Below are 23,299 nucleotides of genomic sequence, written 5' to 3' on the forward strand. Positions count from 1 at the left end.
CCTACAAAGTGCTAGCAACTCCTCCGAGCTTGGGGTCATCTACGAATTATGTAAGTCATTAATCACAATATTAACTAGTACCGGACCCAGGACGGACCCGTTAGGGACCTCACTAGATATACCCTTCCAGTTTGACAGCAAACTTTTGATAACTACTCTGAGTACAGTTGTGCACCCACCTTATACTGTAGTAACTTCATAGAGATCCCATTTCCCTAGTTTGCTTATGAGAAAGTCATGTGGAACTCTCTCAAAAGCCTTTCTAAAATTAAGATATCACATCTACTGCTTCTCCCCCTATCCACAAAGTCTGTAAACCTGTCAAAGAAGGAAGTTAGATTGGTTTGAAATTATTTGGTTCTTGACAAAGCCGTGCTGGCTATTTCTTATAACCCTATTAACCTCCAGGTACTTACAGATTGTTTTATTATTTGCTTCAGGATCTTTAAAAGTTTTTAAGTTACGCTGACTGGTCTGTAATTACCATGGTCCTCTTTGCTCCCCCTTCTTAAAGATAAGTACTACCTTTGCTCTTCTCCAGTCTTCTGGGACCTCACCCATCCTCCAGGCATTCTCAAAGATAATTGCTAATGGTTCCAGTATTACTTTGGCTAGTTCCTTAAGTATCCTATGATGAATTTCATCAGGCCTGTTAACTTGAATATATGTAACTTACCTAAATATTCTTTAGCCTGATCTTTCCCTATGTTGGCTTGCCTTCCTTCCCCCTTGTTGTTCATATTAATCGTTTTGAGTATCTGGCCATCTTTAACCTTTTTAAATGAAGGCTGAACCAAAATAGGCATCAACACTTCAGCTTTCTTAAATCCATGAGCTAATAGCTCTCCCCCCACCCCCCCGCCCATTACTACACTAGCCCTTTTTCTTCTTGTTCCTAATGTATTTAAAGAACCTGTTATTGACCTTTATGTCCCTTGCTAAGCGTAAGTCACTCTGTGCCTCCGCCTTTCTGATTTTGTTCCTACATGCTTGTGCTATTCTTCTGTACTAGTTAGCAATTTGTCCACATTTCCACTTTTTGTCGGCTTCCTTTTTGATTTTCAGATCATTAAAGAGCTCCTGGTGAAGCCACATTGGCATCTTATTCTTCATATCATTCCTTCACATCAGGATAGCGGAGGGACATTCTCAGCTAGCACCAGATACCAGCCATTTTATACAGCCTGAGTGGTACAGAATGATCACAACAGCAGGAGAGAATCTGACCTGGGATCTTTAACTTCCCACTGGACAGCCACAAAGACAGGCAGAAAGGACTTCTGTTCAGCATCACATCTGAAAGCTGACATTTCTAATAGTGCATCATTGCACTGATACTACATCACAATGTCAGCATTTGATTAAAACCCCAGGGAGTGGAACTCACAACCTTTTGCTACCAGCAGAAACTTACTGACATTAGTGAATTTCCCTGTTTAATTGAGAATTAACAGATTTCCCTGTGTACATAAATTGTTTGTTTTGGTTTTTTTAAACCAAGATAAACCACATTCAGTCAGTTTAACATTGTATCACTGTTCCATTGTGGTTACTTTTAAATGTTAATTACGGTCAAAAGAAAGATAAATAGGATCACATGAAAAATGCATTTATCTTGTATTACTTGGATATATTCCAAATTAAATTAGTTTATGACTTCAGTTCTCATTATTACCCCATCAGGTGATATGATGCCTGTAACCTACTATAATGCTGTCCCCCTACTATGTGCTAAAATGACTGACCACCGTTTTCAATTACAACATTGTTCTTGAGATGTCATTTTCTGCAGTGAAACACTGAAGCCATAATGTAAAGTAACTAATGTATAGATGCTGGTATTACTTGTAAGCTTTGACTGCTTTTTTCTCCCTCCATTTTAGATAGTAATAATTTAAGCTGTATTTTGGCGGTTGTGTAGTTCTCAAATGAGAGCTCCCTAATGAATTTTAGTTTCTAATGATTTAATCATGGCTTTTACTGACCTCATTTTAAAAACAGAATATATGGGTTTCAAGCACCTGTATTTTGTGAATTTAGTTAATGTAAAGCTCCCAGTTACTGCAGCATGGACTGTTGTGATAATTGGGCCTATACACTTAAACCACTTGTGAGCCTAGCTATGGGAAAGTTGATGAAAGTTCATAAAATAATTACAACAACCTATAATAATAAATGTTGATGGAAAAGAGGTATAAAAAATAGACAGGTTGAATTAGTCTAGACAAAAAGGCCTACTTTAATAACTCATGGAGTGTGTTCAGATCATGCCTAGTAAACAAGAAAAGTATGTCAGGAACACAGCTGGCTCAGGGTGAGGTCGCCTGGCAACCCCACAAGCTTGAGTAGACCCAATGAGCTCTCACTAAGAGACTGTGCTCCCTGCTTAGACCAAAAAGTCAGCAGATCATCATTTAAGCCTTGTAGCAACAGTAATACAGCAGCTGATCAATGTGGTCTCCACCCACAGCTGTGCCACGGATGCTTCCTGTAGCTCCGACCTGCACTTGTTCCTGCTCCAAACCCCATCTCTGGCCACTGACCAGTCTCCTGACCACAACTCTGGTTCTGTTCTGACTCGGGATTCCGACCATTGGCTTGTCTTGCCTTGTGACCAGGACTCTGGTTCTGCCTTCTAGCTGTGTTGTTACCACTAGGCCTGACTCCTGCTTTGACTGCTTGGTTGCACCACCTACACCACAGTGTGTGACAAAGTGTGGGACCAGAAACCAATGAACCAAAATTGGTGTGTTGGAAATCAGGCCTAATTGGTTACTAAAGTAATGAGAAGATGGGTGGAACCCTTTTGGTGTCCTTAAAAGGAAAGACTTTGGGGGAGAGGAGTGAATGCAATGATTAGTCACTGAAAGATAAGGAAGGAGTGAGCTTTACCATCATGACTGCTACCCCTGCTGTCTCATGGACCCCAGGAATCTACCATAACACCGTCAGACCCTTTTTCATCCTGATCCTGAGTGAAGTCCTGCCCAAACTGAGGGACCCAGATGATATCACCTCCTCCATTGGCTCTGGCTACACACCATCTGGGCTGGGAGACTCTGGCCTGGTCTACACTAAAAAATTAGGTCGACCGAACTACACTACCCTAGGGTGTAAAAAAATCCACACTCTTGAGCAACACAGTTAAGCTGACCTAAGTTTCAATGTAGACAGTTCTAGGTCAACAGAAGAATTCTTCCATCAGCCTAACTATTGCCTCTCAGGGAGATAGATAAGCCTTCCCACTAGCATAGGTAGAATCTACACTGAAGTGCTAAAGCTGGGTCACGTCCTCCCACCCCCCTCGTGCATACTTTTCCCTTCACACCTCATTTTCTTTTTCCTATTGCTCTTATTTTGCATTCTGTCTACTAAGAGTCTGCCTATGCTGCTGTAAGTGTGACCAGCAGCTGGTAAAATTAATGCCCAAAACAGCCCATGCTGCTGGTACATGTTTGTCAGCTCGTAAGACCATGTGCTAGGGCTGTGTGTTTCCAAACAGTCAGGTTGCAAATGAGAGCCAAAGGCAGAGACAGAAGTTGCATTTTCTTTCTTTTTGTGTGCATGTGTCTTTTTTGTCTTCTAGGAAACAACCACTGCTCCAGACCATCTCATCTAACTTCTTCTCTGTTCCCCTAAAAAGGACAGTCATTTCCATCTTTAATACCATTTTAGAAACTGTTGAGTATGGGAGGTCACCTTCTAACAACTCCACAGCTAAAGGGAACGGGAATAAAATATGTTATAATGAGAGAGTTATATAATATTTCACACTTCAAATGCTTTAACTGTTTTTTCTTCTTTTTCAGTACCTTTATTAAAATATTTTAAAGGATTTTTAATAGTGGTTGCCATGATACTAAGCAGGCTAAAATCTCTGTATACCAAACCTTGTTTCAAGTTAGACAATTACAGGGACATAGACACCTTTGACTCTTTGGGCCCTTCCATCTAAACTGAGACAAATGTACCATTTATAAATTAGTATATTACTTTATGCAAACACACTGAACTAGAAAGAGCACCTCAGTATAAATATTTCTGGTTTACTTTATTGCTATTATAATCACTTGAAAATATGCCTCTGGTCCACAAAAGATGTATGCATATGTCTTCAAAGAACCAAGTTAGCTTTCTAAGGGATTCAACTAAATCTCTTGTATATATTGTATGTTTTGTACTTTCCCCAAGGCTATACAACCATTTTTTTTTAATCATAACTCTTGTAGATATAAATGACTTGTAGAATTTCCTCTTTGTAGAAAATGAATTTGTGGGATTTTGGCAGATTTCCCAATTTTATATTCACAGCATTTTTAAAAGTTTGGTAACTGATAAAAAATAAGTCTTCTTCTTACTAGATTGTATGGAAGAGTGCTGTGTAATTTACAGAAAATACTTACATAAGAAAAATGTGTTTTTATTAGGGCTGTCAAAGGATTAAAAAAATCAATTATGAATAATCACACGGATAAACAATGTAAAACTTTAGAGCCTATAAGTCCACTCAGTCCAACTTCTTGTTTGGCCAATCACGCAGACAAACAAGTTTGTTTACATTTGCAGGAGATAATGCTGCCTGCTTATTATTTATGTCAGGTCACCTGAAAGTAAGAAAAGGCATTCCCACAGCACCGTTGTAGCCAGCGTCACAAGACAGTTACGTGCCAGATGTACTAAAGATTCATATGTCCATTCAGGCTTCAACTACCATTCCAGAGGACATGCGTCCATGCCAATGATGGGTTCTGCTCGATAACAATCCAAAGCGGTGCAAACCGACACATGTTCATTTTCATTATCTGAGTCAGATGCCACCAGCAGGAGGTTGATTTTCTTTTTTGGTGGTTCGGGTTCTATAGTTTCCACATCAGAGTGTTGCTCTTTTAAAACTTCTGAAAGCATGCTCCACACCTCTTCCCTCTGAGATTTTGGAAGGCACTTCAGATACTTAAAACTTGGGTCGAGTGCTGTAGCTATCTTTAGAAATCTCACAACGGTACCTTCTTTGTGTTTTGTCGAATCCGCAGGGAAAGTGTTCTTAAAATGAACTACATGTGCTGAAAGAAAAGGAGTACTTGTGGCACCTTAGAGACTAACCAATTTATTTGAGCATGAGCTTTCGTGAGCTACAGCTCACTTCATCGGATGCATACCCTGGAAACTGCAGCAGACTTTATATACACACAGAGAATATGAAACAATATAAAGTCTGCTGCAGTTTCCAGGGTATGCATCCGATGAAGTGAGCTGTAGCTCACGAAAGCTCATGCTCAAATAAATTGGTTAGTCTCTAAGGTGCCACAAGTACTCCTTTTCTTTTTGCTAATACAGACTAACACGGCTGTTACTCTGAAACCTGTCATTGTACATGTGCTGAGTCGTCATCTGAGACTGCTATACCATGAAATATACCAGAACGTGGGTAAAACGGAGCAGGAATCACGCAAGTCTCCCCTCAAGAAGTTCAAATTTAATTAACGCTTTTTTTTAAAACAAGCATCACCACATGTCCTCTGGAACGGTGGCCGAAGCAGAAAGGGGCCTACGAATGTTTAGCATATCTGGCATGTAAATACCTTACAATGCCGGCTACAAAAGAGCCATGTGAATGCCTGTTCTCACTTTCAGGTGACATTGTAAATAATAAGCAGGCAGCATTATCTCCTGTAAATGTAAACAAACTTGTTTGTCTGCGTGATTGGCTGAACAAGAAGTCGGACTGAGTGGATTTATAGGCTCCAAAGTTTTACATTGCACTCAAAAACAAAACAGTTAAGTAAAAAAACAAACAAAAATCTACATTTGTAAATTGCACTTTCATGATAAAGAGATTGCACTACAGTACTTGTATGAAGTGAATACTATTTTTTGTTTATCATTTTTACAGTGAAAATATTGGTAATCAAAAATATAAAGTGAACCCTGTACACTTTGTATTCTGTGTTGTAACTGAAATCAATATATTTGAAAAGTGTAGAAAAACATCCAAAAATATTTAATACATTTAAATTGGTATTCTTTTCTTTAACAGTGTGATTAATCATGATTAATATTTTTAATTGCGGTTAATTTGTATGAGTTAATTGCGTGAGTTAACAGTGATTAATCAGCCACCCTAGTTTTTATGGTCCCAACCCTATTCTCACGGAAGACAATGGCAAAATGCCCATTATCTTTGATGGGAATAAGATTAGGCTCAATATACACTGTACATCCATTAGCTGTTTACTTTTTGAAAAACTAAGTTTGTATTCCCAGCATAATTTTATTATTTCCACAGGGACAAACTGTACAGCCTTCAGAAAGTGTTGGATCATATCAAAAAAGTTCTGTAATAAAATCACAAATGAGTTTGATTCCCCATAGTTTAAATTCCAGGGTATTACTAATTAAGAGGTCTCTTGGTTTTTGGTACTGTTTCTCTCTCTCTATGTGTGAAACTTGCAAGCTGCTAATTGCGTTAGTACATTCTAAGACAGAATCTGTTCTCAAAGCAATTCACACAGTGAGAGACTCAAAGCAATACTCTGTAACAACAGAAACAGCACCCAGAGACTCCCCGCCCTTTTGTTGTATTAACAATTTTGATTAAAATAGAGATAGAGGATGTATGTGGATGGATGCTTGGTGTGGATAATAACTGAATGATCAGGGAGGTGCCAGCCTAAGAATCCAGTGTCCATCGGCTGAAGGCGGCGTCAAGTGGAAATAACCAGAGGACCCCCGGAGGGCAGACTGGAATCCACCCAACAGCCTCAAGAATGGGAGAACCAAAGAACAAGATAACATCTAGCAGCACGTAGCCGTCAGGAATGTGCCATCCGCTGATTGATTCAGCAACAGCATGATGAAGCAATTCCCATAGACTGGCATAGGAAGAAATTCCTATAAAAATGGACTCTAGAAAGTGAGATCTTTGGGGTCTGATTCTGCAAACCAACTTCCAGGAGCATCAGATGAGCAACTGACAAGGCCCTGCTCCCTCCTCATGTCCAGGCCACCTGGCCAGTGGCTTGGCATGAGCAACTCTAAGGCTGGTAACTATGATAACAACCTTGCAGAACCTGTGTGTGTGTGTGTGTGTTTGTATGAATAAATATGAGATTGAATGGAATGTTATAGCTATAACTAACTGCTTACTATGATTCTTTCTGGATTCACAATAAATGTGGTATTTTGCCTTTTCCCCTTTAATAAGATCCTGCTGGTTTTTATTTTATTGGTATAACAAAAGCATAAATCTGCTTTTGTTTCTGACAATTTTTTTAAAATCATTTTTGTTTTTACTATGGGAAAATAGTCAGTATAAAGTTTAACCGTTGTTAAAAAAGCATTCTTAGTCATATTCCCTGATTTGATTCCAATCAAATCATATCACAGAGAAGTTAATAGCATCTTTAATCATAAAAGCGGAGTGAATTGTTCGGCCATAGCTGAGTGAAGTAAGGTCCAACACTCAACTCAACGGCACTTCTCTGTAACCCAATAACTTTGGAGTGCCATATCTAATCAATTGAAAATTTCAGGGAATGTTCTAGGCAACAAGGGGCACAAGCCCGTTGATTTTGGTGCAAATTTGAACTGCATGAAAGCCTGATTCTTGGGGAAAATTAGGACTCCCAGACTCCCTAATTGTGGGCAACCCTATTGGTCTTAGATTTAAATATTTTAAAAAAAAAAATCTCAGTTTTGGTCCAAATTCAGTCTAACATAATCCCTTTAATGCCTGATGCTATTTTGTATATCAACATGCGGGAGATCAAATTGGAGGCAATGAAAAACAGAGACAACTTTCACAGATAGGAAAATAAGACTTGTTATAGGATTTCCTGACCAGTTTTCCATAGTAGAAAGCTAGTCAGCTATCCCAAAATCTTTGCCAATTATTCAAACTTCTTTTAAGCTATTCAGTTATAAGAAAATTTTCGGCTGGCATTACTTTTAATTATAAATCTTTGTGTTTAGCAAACCTATGGCCATATTCTGTTCACTGTTCTCATGCAAGTAGTCCCATTGAAATTAAAATCACTATTTGTCTGACTAAAGCAATCAAAATTTGGCTCTCGATCGATTACCTAGCCCTTGTGATCCAGCTATGGGATAAAGAGCCAGGAACGACTGGGTTTTAATCCCAGCTCTAGCCTCTGACAGACTTGCTGTGTGACCTTGGGCAAGCTATTTAACTTCTCTGAGACTCAACTTTTCCATCTGCAGAAAATCCTCAGAGGGTTGCTGCAGTTTGTTATTGTACACAGCTTTTCATATGCAACATTGTATGTGTTCAGTATTACTACTAGCCCCCAAAATCTGGACTTCATGAGTTTAGAATTATAATAGGACCAAATCCTGCCAATCTTACTCAGATAAGTAGTCTGAGTCATGTGAATAATATTAGACCAAGGGTTTTCTCATACACAAAAAGTCTACTTTACGGCTTCATTCCAGTACTATTCGTCCATACAACTAACTGCATAGTGCCTTCTAAAATGTCTAGGATCACTTTTCCTAGTCCCTATGATGCACTTCCAGGACCCAGATTAATTAACTGTTATTGATTTGATTAGTCCTTATTCATGTTAGCAGGGCCAGATCCTGTAAAGGTGTATTAACCAGTCATCTGAAGATGTCTGCTGCTTCACTTTCAAGTCACAGTACACCAGATGTATAGCTGGGGAAAGTGGACATGGCCAAGTAGTTCTGCATTCCAGTGACCTTCAAAGCTCCTCTAAATTGCAGGTTTGATCCCATTGTGTCAATGGAATTACTTGCAATAAGGCCCTGATCGTGCCTTGCTCATGTGCATGTTACTGGTTGTGATGCATATTCCGGGTTATTTTCTGTTCTGTATCCAGCTTCCCCTGCTGCCATAATTGTTTCACAGAACATCACAAGCTAGTCCAAGGTTTGCCTGTCTGCTAGTTTGACTTTAATTATATAAGCAAAAAGACATGTTTTCCTGCCAAACCCACGTAAACCCAATGAAGATATCTTCTTTGCATGTAAATATGTACGTGAAACTTGTAGTTCAGTCATTATGGATTTCAATAAACTAAGTCTAAATATGACAAGAGTATCAGTTGTATCAGCTTCCTCATACAGTACATTATCTAGGCACATGCACAACTGGCAGAGTGTGACTAATACATGTTATATTCTATAATAAACAATAACTCCAGAGGGGCAAAACTCACTGTTCTCATTTTTCTTCTTTGGCATGACAGTACTCTCTCCCTCTGTTTCCCACCCGTAGTTCTGAGGCTCAAGTTAGAAATGCTATCAAAGCCATAATTTACAGATTTGACTGGACAGTTAGGATGATGAACAGTATATCTCCAGAAGACTTCACACATTACCTGAAAAGGTATTACCCTTATGCACAAGGCTTCATGCCACTGTCTCATGACTGTTCAAGAAAAATACCTGATATTTTCTTGAGCAAAGCATATTTATCACCTGCAAAATTGTGGCCAATTAACATGGAAATCACCCTCTCTCACTGTAATAGTTACATTGTAAAATATTTTAATTTAGAATAAAAGCATTATTTAAGGTAACTGTATAGAACTTTAATATTAAATGCATAACATAATGCATTAGGCTACAATCATAGAATATCAGGGTTGGAAGGCATCTCAGGAGGTCATCTAGTCCAATCCCCTGCTCAGAGTAGGACCAATCCCCAACTAAATCATCCCAGCCAAGGCTTTGTCAAGCCTGACCTTAAAAACCTCAAAGGAAGGAGATTTCACCTCCACCACCTCCCTAGATAACACATTCCAGTGCTTCACTGCCCTCTTAGTGAAAAAGTTTTTCCTAATATCCAACCTAAGCCTCCCCCACTGCAACTTGAGACCATTACTCTTTGTTCTGTCATCTGGTACCACTGAAAACAGTCTAGATCCAGCCTCTTTGGAACCCCCTTTCAGGTAGTTGAAAGCAGCTATCAAATCCCCCCTCATTCTTCTCTTCCGCAGACTAAACAATCCCAGTTCCCTCAGCCTCTCCTCATAAGTCATGTGTTCCAGTCCCCTAATCATTTTTGTTGCCCTCCGCTGGATGCTTTCCAGTTTTTCCACATCCTTCTTGTAGTGTGGGGCCCCAAACTGGACACAGTACTCCAAATGAGGCCTCACCAATGCCCATGTCCCTCGATCTGCTGGCAATACCCCTACTTATACAGCCCAAAATGCCGTTAGCCTTCTTGGCAACAAGGGACACTGTTGACTCATATCCAGCTTCTCGTCCACTGTAATCCCTAGGTCCTTTTCTGCAGAACTGCTGCCTAGTCGTTCGGCCCCTAGTCTGTCGCGGTGCAAGGGATTTCTCTGTCCTAAGTGCAGGACTCTGCATTTGCCCTTGTTGAACCTCATCAGATTTCTTTTGGCCCAAGCCTCTAATTTGTCTAGGTCGCTCTGGACCCTATCCCTAACTTCCAGCTATCTACCACTCCTCCCAGTTTAGTGTCATCTGCAAACTTGCTGAGGGTGCAATCCACGCCATCCTCCAGATCATTAATGAAGATATTGAACAAAACCGGCCCCAGGATTGACCCTTGGGGCACTCCGCTTGATACCAGCTGCCAACTAGACATGGAGCCGGTCATAAATATAAAGGGAAGGGTAACAACCTTCCTGTATACAGTACTATAAAAATCCCTCCTGGCCAGAGCACAAAATCCTTTTACCTGTAAAGGGTTAAGAAGCTCAGGTAATCTGGCTGGCACCTGACCAAAAGGATCAATAAGGGGACAAGATACTTTCAAATCGGGGGGTGGCGGGGGGGGGGGAGGTTTTGGTCTGTCTGTTCTGTGTGCTTGCTGGACACAGATCAAGGAAGCAAGCAATCCAATTCCATTAGAATTAGCAAGTACTAGCAAGGGAATGAGTTAGCTTATTTTTGTTTTGGCTTGTGATTTTCCCTGTGCTGGGCGGAAGGTGTATTCCTGGTTTTCTTTTTGTAACTTTAAAGTTTGGCCCAGAGGGAAATCCTCTGTGTTTTTGAATCTGATTGCGCTGTAAGATTATCTTCCATTCTAATTTTAGAGAGGTGTTTCTTTTACCTTTTTTTCTTTCTAATAAAGTTCTGTTTCTTTTAGAATCCGATTGGGGTTTTTTTAGGACACTAAAAAACAAAAAAAAAGGTTGGTCTGTGCTCATCTTGTTTATTCTCAAGCCTCCCCAAGAAAGGGGGTGTGGGGGCTTGGGGGGATATTACGGGGGAGTAGGAACTCCAAGTGGTCTTTTCCCTGAGTTTGTCTAAATCACTTGGTGGTGGCAGCGTTACCTAATCCAAGGTTCAAGAGAGAATTTGTGCCTTGGGGAGTTTTTAACCTAAACTGGTAGAAATAAGCTTAGGGGGTCTCTCATGTGAGTCCCCATGTCTGTAAACTACAGTTCAGAGTGGGGAGGGAACCCTGACAGAGCCATTGATTACTACCCATTGAGCCCGACAATCTAGCCAGCTTTCTATCCACCTTATCGTCCATTATCACCAACATGTACAGAAAAAAACAAACCAGTGATCCATGGGATGAGGAAGTAAGCTTGAATTATTAGAAACACTAGATATATTAAAACTTTGCCAGGTTCTCTATATTTTACGATACCCTGCACAAATTCAGAACTTGTTTTGCTTCAAGTCACATCACTTCCACAAGCTTTACAGTCAATTTATTGACCACACAGTTTAATGTGATAAATCCTAAATCTGGTAATATTATCTGAAAATCACAAGGCAGGGTCCTGTGGGTTTTCTAGTGCTTTGACAGTCATTCAGATTCCTTCACACCAAATTGCTGGAGAATAAAATGTTAAATTAGAAACTAAGATTACCTATCCAAATTCATGTGATTTTATCCATGACATTTAGGTACAACAAATGTGTGACAAACATTTATTCCTAATAAATTTATTTTTCCTTAGGATTAACGTCCCTCTGTAATTAACGCCTCTGGTACTCCAGACATCCTTATTACATCTACTGTGCTTTATGTGCTATATAGCTGCTGAATACATTTTCATATGCTAAGACAGAGAGGAAAATAATACTTTGCTACTGACATTGATTAGATTAAGCTTATTTTCATCAGAGGTATTTGCAATTATATTAAACATGCATCTCGCATATAAAGCCTTTCCTTTTGCCATTCTTAGCCCTAAGAAATTATTAAATTACACATTTAAAGGGGCCCTATCAGAAACAATTAGAAGTGTCTAACCATTTATCAAAGAATTTACAGTAAGAGGGAGAGATAAGCTACCAGTACCCTCCATCAGCCTGAATCCAGAAATGAAGAGGGCTGGTGAGGTGGCGGCAACTGGGCCAGAGCTTCAATGGAAGTTCAGAAATATACAGCCTTGGGGGTGAGAGGAGGGAGTAAAAGATGTATATACCTGGATTCTGCCAGTTTTGGGCCTCACTTTCCCAAATTCTATGGGATCAAAAACGAGAGTCACTCCTACTCTCCCAGAAAAATAGGGACCTCGGTGTGTTGGGGGCACAAGAGTGCGGCCAAAAATGCCTATCCAGAACCTGGATATGAGCAATTTCTTTTTACCCTAACCCCCAAACTATGCAAGCTAAATAGTAAACAAGTGTAGCTGCTCTTACTTCACTGTGGAATTGGGAGCCACAGCCAGCTTTTAGCCCGTGTGCCAGGGTCAAAAACATGTTTTTCATGTGGTAGGAATGGTTACACAGGTTTTCTAAACACCAGAATTTGAAGCAAAAGTTTGCGTAGCTATAGGTTGGATTAGGTGCTGGACCCATTTTTTGGTGGGGGAGTGGGTGGAGGTGGGAAGGGGGCTGTATTGAGCAGAGCTGTGGCAAGGTCCAGATTTCCCCCTCCCACCCCTCTTCTGTGCAGTAGGACTGGAGCAGGAAGACTTGTTCCCTGTATTTTTATTGTACAATTTGAAGGGGGGGGGGTGGAAGAGGGAGGAGAAAATTGACACTACAATATCGGACTAGACCCAGGTAGTTAGTCTCTTCCCAGGTGTCGCCACCTCCCCTAGTCACTGCTGCTCGTTCGTTTCCGTCGAGCCTCGCAGAGCTGTGAGATCGACTAACAATATGAACCCGGATGTTTGTAATTAACCAGACAAGGGCGGGTGGGGGGCGGACTGGGCTTGAGGGCGGGGGGGTGTCTCTCTCTTTTCTGCTTGTCTCTCTACTGGAGCCGTCTGTTTCAATTCGAGATCCAGTGTTGAGCTCCGGCTATTTGCCTTAAAAGGAAAAATATCTATGGAAAAACTTCAGCTGGCTGGGAAGACGATGGGGGGGGGGGGGGGAGAGAAGAGAAGGCTGTTACAGTCTGGAGCTGCGAGGGGTGGACGTCTTCCTACGATGCAACCTAGTAGTCACCATCGCAAATACCCAGGAGCTGCGTCGTAGGGAAACGCTGCCCCCCCCCCCCCCCCGCAAAGAGGGGAATTAGCCGCTGCAGGATACTGATGACTTGCAAATACAGCACAAGCGGGGGAGGTCTGAAGGGAGCTTTGAATGTGTGCAACCTTCTCCCCAAACTTCCCCACAGAACAGGCCAGGTCTCCTGTACTTCCCCGCCCACGACCATACCTTTAGGTAACCCAGGTGTCCAAGCTGAGGTGGGGGTTGAAATACCAGTATCCCCTCTCTCGCTCTGCTCCCCATCCTCAGCGCCTCCCTCTTCCCATTCTACACACACAGTTCAGGTCGACTCAGCAGGAGAGTCTGGGACCTGCCGACCCCTTCAAACACTTCCACAAATGCTAGTTTCCGGTCTTAAAGACAGGTTTCAGAGTAACAGCCGTGTTAGTCTGTATTCGCAAAAAGAAAAGGAGTACTTAAAGAGCTATTCTATTGCAGAGAGACAAAGGGAAGCCTTCCTGGGACTGCCTCACCTGCTACTGCTCCCCCCCCCCCCCCCCAATCACACGTTAGCTGTGGGAGGGGTTGTGAAATCTACCGAGAACATTCCCATGCACTGTCCTTCAGACTGAATAGCTGAAATATCTTGCAGGCAGCCGAGCCCCCAGCATACCGGATACTAACAGGAGAGAGCAGGGGGAGGCAGCAGCAGCTGCTAACCAATTCAGACTGGAATTTCAAGCACCAAAGCTAGGATTGCATAACTGGCTCGCCCTCGAAGCCTGGGGTGCCGCTTTCGCTGCGGGCTTGTTGCCTGCTAAGCTGTAAAGCGGCGTTCCGCTGCCAGTGCGCGCGGCTGGGCTGACGGGCGAACACAGCCAATTCACGGGCCTGGGCAGGCACCTAGAGGAGAGAGGGCGAAGAGACCCGCAGGCGAGCGTTAGACACTGGTTGCTAGGATACGGTGGAGATCCTCCATTGCTAGGCCGACAAGGAAAGGAAAAAAAAAGTGCCAGGCCTTCGCAGCCAACAGCAACAATAGAAACAGAGTCTGCTTCCCTCTGACCCCCTCCCCTCCACCCCCATCAGGAAACCAAATCCTAGTCTTCAGCGAAACAAGGAACACAAGCCTGGAAATGGGGCCCCAGCAGCCAGAGAAAACTGCCATTTGTATTCTAGTGGCAGCAGCTAGTGCCTCTGTATTAAAGGATCTGTTAGTGTTTCCATTATAAACCCCCTTTTCTGGGGTACAGAATTTGGCTGCCCCTCAAACTATCCCGCTACCTCCTCTCAAAAGAGCCTATTGATGTCTTCATTGTCCTAGTGTCCATGGAAGAACTGAAAGGAGTTGGAGGATTTTCTCCTAAATGGCTATTAATGAATAAGTAAATTAAACACGTAACTACACTTCTACCTAGAACTGCAGGGAAACGCAATAACTGCTGCAAACCTTCAGCCAAACAGTGCGAAATATAGAAGGCATGCTGCCCTTCACCTCATGTTAATGATTCCTGTCTTTTATTAAAGCCATGTGATCTCTACTAATTGTAAGAGGGTTATGGACATGCTGCAAGGGATATACAGCACTGAAACAATTAATAGGGATGAGATGTGTAAGGTTTCACAATGGAATTAGTACTCTGTGGAATGATGTATTTTAAAATACAATCCCTTTTCCTCCTGAAGAGATGCAACAATCTTCTCAGTCAAATGTTACAGTCACTCAAAAGTACACATTATAGTTACATTCTTAAACTATTGAAAGAATTCAACCAAACTACAGCAGGAAATCATTCCCTTACCTAAAGAGGCCAGAGAGAATTAGAAGTGCACTTTTGCGAATTAGTTTCCTAAATAAAAGGATGCCAGCAAAGTACCTTATTTTGGTATGATTTCATGACACACACACCCTCCCCCCGTCAATATTTGGATAACACAGTGAATTACATATCTTATTTCTGACTCTCACAACTGGATCTGAATTGCCCTTAACCTTGAAGGGAAAGTGATTCTTATGCAAGATAATATTTCTGTAAACTCTGAATGGCGCTTTCTAAACCACCTTTTTCTTTAAAAAAAGAAGAAAAATTAGCCACAATTACTAAACTTGACCTGGTTGTACATAGGGCCTGCAGACTTGGAATTAACTTTTTAAAAGTGATATGACTGGTGTGTTGGTTTATTAGATTTAGACAAAGGTGCTGTATATACACTACACAGATATTTAAAAATATCTCCACACAAGATGTGCTCACATTCACTTGCTTAAAAGGTGGTCATTTAAACCTATGTATATAAAACAATCTGGATATTCATAATCAATAACCCAATTATTTAAGGTTTCAGAGTAGCAGCCCTGTTAGTCTGTAGCCGCAAAAAGAAAAAAGGAGTACTTGTGGCACCTTAGAGACTAACTAATTTATCTGAGCATAAACTTTCCTGATCTTGTATTACCTATCAGAGTTATTGCATTATGTCACTTTCCAAGAACCACTTCAGTGAATGTATAGCTCACTTTCAAACTTCCAGATCTGTTAGCCACTTTGTTTTTCACTTCAGCCAGACTGAGGGACAGCGCAGACCTATATTATTCCTTGCTTATTATGCTTCACTGACACAAATAAAGAGTCTTCAAAGGCTTTTCCATGGGAAATCCGATACAGACTGGAATGAATACAAGGGCCACGTGTCAAACTGCTGGAGTGCCCTGCTTCATACTTCCCACATCGGAAAAAGCAGTACAAGAATGGCCTAAACAACCCATAAGCCATGCTGTTGTGAGAAATCCCCCCCCCCCCACCTTCCTTTCACTAACCGCTCATACCGTAAGGAAAATGTCAGCTATAAACATCAGACAGATATGACTTAATGAGGCCCCTCTCCCCTTCCAGCCTTTGACTAGCTTTAGTGGGGGGGGGGGGGGGGGAGGGAAGAGAGAGACTTCCCAGAAGCAGGGATTCTGAGTTTTAACTCTTAATGAGACACATTTGATGGTTACAGACCAGACAAATACATTTGGACACATCAAATAATAAAACAAAACATTAGGCAAGCAGTGAACTGAATCTAACAGAAAGAGGCTAGCCTATTGTAATGTGTACAAGAGACTCAATGCTAGCTTTTAGTATTGGGTATATATTTACTTAGGAGATATTTCCTCTAGCAGATTTGCTTCACCCACACAAATTCCTACTCACCTTATGGTCTAGGAGAATGTTCTAAGTTAAGATATTGAAATGCAAACCTTTTTTATATATCAAAAATGAAAAATTTCCAAAATGACTTAAAAAGAATCGTGCTGATAACACATTAAACTGCGTGTGGTGTTCTGATATAAGACATGAATTAAAGAGTACACAAGCTTTTTCGTGATTATGAGACCAAAACACATCAACATTTATTGGGGAGTGAAAAAGATATTAAGCACTGTATGGAGGATAGTGTCTCTCTTCCATACGTGCTCAGTTTTCTCACTTAAACCAATTTGCATAGTCTGTGACGGCAAGTGTAAAACAAGGATAGATGATCTCCCAATTTTATTTAAAGCTTGAAAGAGATTTATTGCAACTGTCCCTTCATCTAGTGTGTTGACAACCACAACAGCACAGTGGCGAAAGTCACAGGAGTAGCTTTCTCCCCTCCTGAAAAAGCTCGCAAGCGCGGGGAGGAGTAATATCAAGAAAGGCAGGGCGTTACTCAGAACGTGAGTCTGATGGAAACCTGCGCATTGTTTTCAACCTTAGGCTCTTCCCCACTTGTCCTGTAGTTGGGCAGGTAAGGAACTCCCCACACCTGTCACTCACCCACCAACTTCACCTCACCTCTCACTCTACATTACACCGTCAGCAAAGCTTTGATCGGCTATATTTTTCGTTGGCAAGAGGTCTCTTATTGGTGTTGATCGTTGTTCACCCCAAACTAATTCTCTCTCATTTTATCTTTTAACAAATTTAATTGCTTGATATTTATTACTCCAAAGCCCTCCATAAAATGCCACAGAACTATCCAGGGAACTGTTAGTTTATCACCTTCTCCTTAGCCAAATGTGCCTAAGTAGACAAGGCCACATGCCTCATTAGATACACAGGTATGTCTGCCAATACCTTACAAGACTAAGTTAGAAGTGGGGTGAGAACTTGTGTCGCCAAGTAAGCGTTATTAGCTGAGCTACAAAAACTGCTCTTGGAGCTCAAAAATCAGCAGACACTCCCTTCTAAACAGCATCCGCAAATACCTACAGTCCCTGCCCCGTCAAACTATGACACCTTCTCTCACTCCAAACTGAAGGGGAGATGCTGCATGAGGAGCACCAGTGAAAACACTTTACACACCCGAACCAAGGATGACTGCCAAATTTTCAGCAGTCAGGTTACAGCTAGAGCAGTCTAGTTACAAAATGATGTAGACAAAGACTATTGCGGATGGAAATAAAACCAAAAAAGCAAGGAAACAAACACTCTTCCCTTCAGCCCTTCACTCCTGTTGCGCATAGACCGTGTAGGAGTTTCCCAGTGCCGCATGACAACATCTGCTCCAATACTTAGCCATAATTGGCTCAGTGTATACAGGCAACGCAACTTTTAACCTCGGAATTTCCTTGGTTGAGACACTTGTATCACAACCTCGGTGATGACTGAAATGCAGTATAGCGACTCTTGCGTGTAGGATATATATTTTAAATCTCCTCTAGTGGTTCGGTAGGCTTGGCTGCTAAGCTACAGCCAGGAGCCAATTTTTATATCCAAGTTCTGCGTCCCGGAGGATGATGTTTAAACCTAAAAATGTGCAAACTTAGCTACCTGACAACAGCGCCAGCAGCCACAGCTCAGATACAGCCTTGACCCCAGGAAACATGCAAAGCAGTTGTGCAGAGCGCTATGAAACCAGTAACACTAAGGATCTGCGTCAGATAAGACCTTTAAAAACCCCACACTTGTCAGATGCAATACCAAATTAAAAAAACCAAAGAAAGAAATCACGAGACTGGATTTGCCTGTCAAATTCTGGGTGCTAACTATAGCAGCTCAGGAATTAGCAACACCTTTCTTAGAGGGGAAAAATAATCAGGAGAGTCAATTCTGTTTTGCTTCATAGAGTTCAAACGCCAACCATTCAGCAATGCGGACAAATTCAGGGCAGAAACCATGAGCACAAAAACAGACATAAAAACGTACCACATTGGAAAAGACAGTCTGATGAAGCAGGCGTTAGCGGGTTTTTTTTTTTTTTTTTTTTTTGGAAGGGCAATTTCACCCCAGTAATAGGGAGAATGCGCTTTCCCCCTTCACGGTCTAGGAACTCTGCTCACAGTGGGTTCGGGAATACCTGGAACTCTGACAAAGACACCACGGAATAGGGATGCGAGCAGTTACCGTGGCTGAAGAAATGTGGGCAGCCCAAGAGAAGCGTTAGGAGGAATATTTCTGAGAATGAGAACAGAAATGGAAAGCAGAAGGTGCAGGACTCGTCTAAACAAGTGGATGGACAGACAATACAGAGACCATTCAACTACCAAAGACAGGATGTACACAACGCTTAAACCCTGCTTACTGTGGGCTCTTGGGGTAGAAGGGAAGGGTGACATGGCTGAGATCCTGGATGTCAAATGCGGTGGGCTCGGCTGAAATTGCCTGCCTCTTGGTCCTGTGTTCCCCCTGCAGGGTGCTGGAGGTTTGCTGCTGCGCCTGCTGGGTGGCGGGCCGGATCACCGAGCGGTACTTGTCCAGCTCGTTTTGTAGTTTCTGGATCAGTTCGTCCTTCTGATCCAACTCCAGCTCCAGCTCGTCTATGAGAGCATCCCGCTGCCTCAGCTCCTCGATTTTCTCCTGCAGCGCGTACTGTAAATCCCGCAAAGTGCCCATACTCCTCCTCGGGCCAGGGGCGCCTTCCTCCGCAGCCGGTCTCTCCCCCGCTCCCAGCAACTTTCCCCGAAGTAGCCGCAGCTTCCCACTTCAGCCAACTTTGCCGATCGCTCCCGATCGACCTGCCGCCGGCAGATTCCGCTCGCCCTTTAAACACGCCTCCAGCCTGCGCCGGCTGGCTGGGCGATTTGGCAGCGAGCCGCGCTTGAGCTACGGAAGGAGGATTAGAGACATAATCTTAAACGGAACCCCACCGGCACCACTCTACCGGAGGCTGGGTTGTTAAGGGTGATTTCGATCTGCCTGCGTCAGGCTAGACTGGAGAGAGCCAGAGCCAGAGCGGGGCGGGGGAGACCGAGAGAAAGGGGCGTCTGCAGGGTGCCGCTGCACATGCACGGCCCCTAGGACTGTGGCACTGGTAGGGCTGCTTGAAGGCTAGCGAGGTTTCCGAGCCTCTGCCCCGACACTGTTTTGGAAGCGGGGGCATCAGAAGGTGATTTTGCATTCCAGCCGCTTAATGCTCAATGCCACGTTTTCGGGGCACGTCCGGCAGCCGACAGGGCTGCAGTTCGCTACACTCTTGAGGTTCCACCCGTTACACTTCCTCAAATAAAGAAACACATCATCAGGCTGCTAAATCTACTCCAACTGCAGAAAAAAATCTTCGCGACTTGATCTGTTTCTACCCAGTACAGTTACAGTGTAGGATCTCTTTGCTTCCCCCTTTCCTAGGCATTCAGATTTTACAGCCATCACTTCGTTCATTAATTCACTGTCGTTACAACTATTAGAAATAAGCAACTACGGTTAATGTTTCACAGTCCAGTAAGTCGGTTTTAAATTTAGAAGAAACAAACTCTCATTTAGCCTGAAACAGACTGCTAAGCACAAGATCCGCTCATAGTGTTACTGAGGGTGCCTATTAGATCTTGCAGGGGTTTGGCCCACATCCCAAATTGCACAGCATGAATAGGGAACAGGTATAACCACTCCTACTGCATTCCCCCCCCCCCCCAAAAAAAAGTGTGTACGCTGGCATATCCTGGTGCATGGATGCTTCAAAAAAAAAATTGACATCACTTGAATCTTGGTGGATTCTGCTCGTGCTGGGCACCAATCCCCAAAATACCACTACATGAATAGAGAACAAGCCACTTGGTACATAAAAGTTTCTGGACTCTGATGCATTCCAAGAGAATAAGGGCATAAAAATGTTCCAGTAGCTGTATCCAGGCAGTTTTTATCCCTCATCTCCCAAATTCCACCGCATCCGTAGAGAATGAGTGTTATTCTACTGCATTTAAAAAAAAAAAAAAAAGCCAGACCAAACCAAATTCCAACTGAACAACAGTGCAAAGAACCTGGCATATTGGTCCTGCCAATGTTTGACAGCAACCACCCCATTTCCACTGTCCAGTAAAGTCACAAAATCCTTTGGCCCTAAATCCCCATACTGTAAGTAAAAAAAAAAAAAAAAAAAAAAAACTTGGCTATACCCTGCTGGATCTAGGTGTCTATTTGGATTTTTCACATGTTCATGTGCCAGGATGTATCAGATGATATTTTTATAATGGAATCCGAGCAGACACACTTGGCTTCTACATGTGCAATAGAACTTTCTCCAGATCTAGCAAAACCCAGGCACAAAATGGGTGTTTTAGCTTTGTCTTGCAAATGATGTGCTGGAGCATAGATTTTCTTGTCTAGTAGAGCAATGATATAGGTTTGGACAGTACAACTTGGGGGTTGGTGCCAAAAATGGAAGGATCCAGCAGGGCTCCATGCACAGGCAGCACTTGTGCTCGATGGCAATTATACAATTTAAGGGGTTAGGGACAGAAGTTGCCGAGATCCAGGTACTGGATGTGGGTTTTTGCAGCCCTCATGTACCAAGATGTGGTATGGTTCAGTTTTTGTCAGTGCAGTAGAAGTGGCTACATCTGTTCTCCTTTTAGGCATTAGAATTTTGGGGCAAGGCTCCAAAATTAGTCGAATATAGCAGGGGTAGGGTGCCACAAATGGATGTTTGAGCCCTGACATCTTACCGCATGAGTGCTGCAAACTTTGTGTGTGTGGTAGGAGTGGCTAGACTTGTTCCCTCTTTTGAAAGTATAGTTCAGGGCACATGATTGAAAATATACAAGATACAACAAACTGCAGATGGATCCAGTTTTTAATCTTTTTCTGTTGTTGATTACGGTCATTTGACTGACTACACGATCCCAGCTTTCCACCTGCTGATGGTCTCTATAATATTAAGAAGAATGAAGAGCTGGGGGGGGAGGGAGGGGGAAATACTTCAGAAATCCTGTATGCAAGCTATTGTTTTAAAGGGCTGGACACTTACCATAAATATTTTGTGAGCCTCTGTGCTGCTTGAATATATTTGGTCCCCTATATAATTTTCAAGGAACAACTTTGGGTTACACGTAATGTTCAAATACCATTTCAAATAAATATACAGCAGTTTAAATCTTTTGACTGCATTTGTGTTAAACCCAAAAGTGATGCAATTTAATTTGTCTTTGCAAAATATGGACATTTTCTAAAGTGCTTTAACTTCAGAACCAATTGTGCTGCATATTTTACCCCACTTAAATAAAACCTGCACAATTTACTAAGATTCACAACACCCAATACTATCACAATATTTCAATTTTAAAGTTAAGCAGATATACTCTGTTTACAAACTAGAAACCAATGTTAAAATGGATGTAGTATGTGTTTATTTTTCATTTTCTTCTCTATCAAATTGGACACGGACACCTAGATAATGGATTAAGGCTGTTGACTCAAGCCAAGACTTCAAAACAATTGTTCTATATAACTTTTGAGTAATAAACAACAAAGCTACATAAAATTATTTTATTTAGATTTCATTAACAGTGCATAACCTACAATCTAGATATCTGTATTTTACTTGTAAGAGAAAAGACATCCATGAAATTACACTAGATCAATAATGCTGGCAAAGGTGTAGAAGGTCAGGACTGATGTGTTTTATGAAGCATCATACGCACCATGCTCTGAAATAGGTTGACAGCAATGGTTATAAAAGTGCACACATCTTCTGCTTACTCTGTTGCTTAAGCCATTGCTATTGGCTTCTCATTTTTATGAGCAATAAAATTGGTTACTTTGAATTATTTCTAAAATAAAAAACATGATTATGCATAAAGGACAGGCTCTTGTGGTAGCCAAGGAAACCATGAGATCCAAAGACAGTCTGAGTGACACATTGCAGCAAACAAATAATGTAACAAATAAACGTAAGGATAATATTATCCCAAAGAATCCCAATGCACTTTACCAACTATCAGCCAAATCTTCCCAGGTGATCAACTCTGAAGACTGCTGACATTAGAAAACAAATGCTATTAAGCTAATGTCCTAAGGACACCAAAGGGCAATTGTGAAATCAGCATGTATCTCCTTTTTTGAATCTCCGGGGCAGCTTATGGGTTAGTGATCTCGTTTGTGTTCTCAGTGACAGTTGTCTTTGGGGGACTTGGAGGGCTGTCCCACTCAAAAATAATTTTTAAAAAATTCTACAAAAAAATGTGCTTGTCATGAGGCAGCCCCACCTAGAGCACCCTCCATGGCAGGCTGCACCATGACAGACACACTGAACTCAGTTTTCCTGTATCATAGACCCCACAAATAATTTAAAGTGTTTTTCTGAGTCTAAAGAGCCCTTGGAGAGTTAATTTATCAGAAAAGAAAACCCTGTGTATATGAAGTCCCAGCACTATAATCTAGGCAATACATCTAATACAACCTCAACATCCCTGATCACACCTGGCTCTCTGACACAGCCACAGCAGCACTCACCGTGCCCGGGCTGTTCGTTGTAGTCTTCTCCAATCCTTCTACTAGGGAAGCCACTCCAGCCCTTCCAATTGGAGTACAAGCCTGCTCTTCCTACAGGAACCCCCACAGCCTCTTGGCTAGGAGTATCCCTCACTCACCCTGGCTTTCTGGTGGTTCCTCTGGGTCCAGCTCTCCAGCCCTGGAAATGTAAGTGGGTAAGTTCCTTCACTGCTCCCCACCTTCAGCCCTCAAAAGCTGTTAGCTCCAGCTTAAAGCCA

At 42.1% G+C, this 23,299-nt stretch overlaps 1 protein-coding gene across 3 annotated transcripts in view; it reads right to left on the reverse strand.

Moving 5' to 3' along the window:
- PRKG1 (protein kinase cGMP-dependent 1) overlaps positions 1–23,299 on the reverse strand; it is an 891,251-nt gene that overhangs the window by 789,956 nt on the left and 77,996 nt on the right. Inside the window, exon 1 of one of the 3 annotated variants that reach the window (XM_048859224.2) lies at positions 18,901–20,143. The exons of 1 other annotated variant lie outside the window; for it this stretch is intronic. In XM_048859224.2, the coding sequence (XP_048715181.1) occupies positions 18,901–19,211 (311 nt within the window). In that variant the 5' untranslated portion in view covers positions 19,212–20,143. Of the gene's footprint in view, positions 1–18,900; positions 20,144–23,299 lie in introns of those variants that run through there. One more of the 3 variants, XM_048859227.2, reaches the window with a different exon arrangement.

The sequence above is a fragment of the Caretta caretta genome, chromosome 7 (genome assembly GCF_965140235.1).
Source record: "Caretta caretta isolate rCarCar2 chromosome 7, rCarCar1.hap1, whole genome shotgun sequence".
NCBI lineage: Eukaryota > Metazoa > Chordata > Testudines > Cheloniidae > Caretta > Caretta caretta.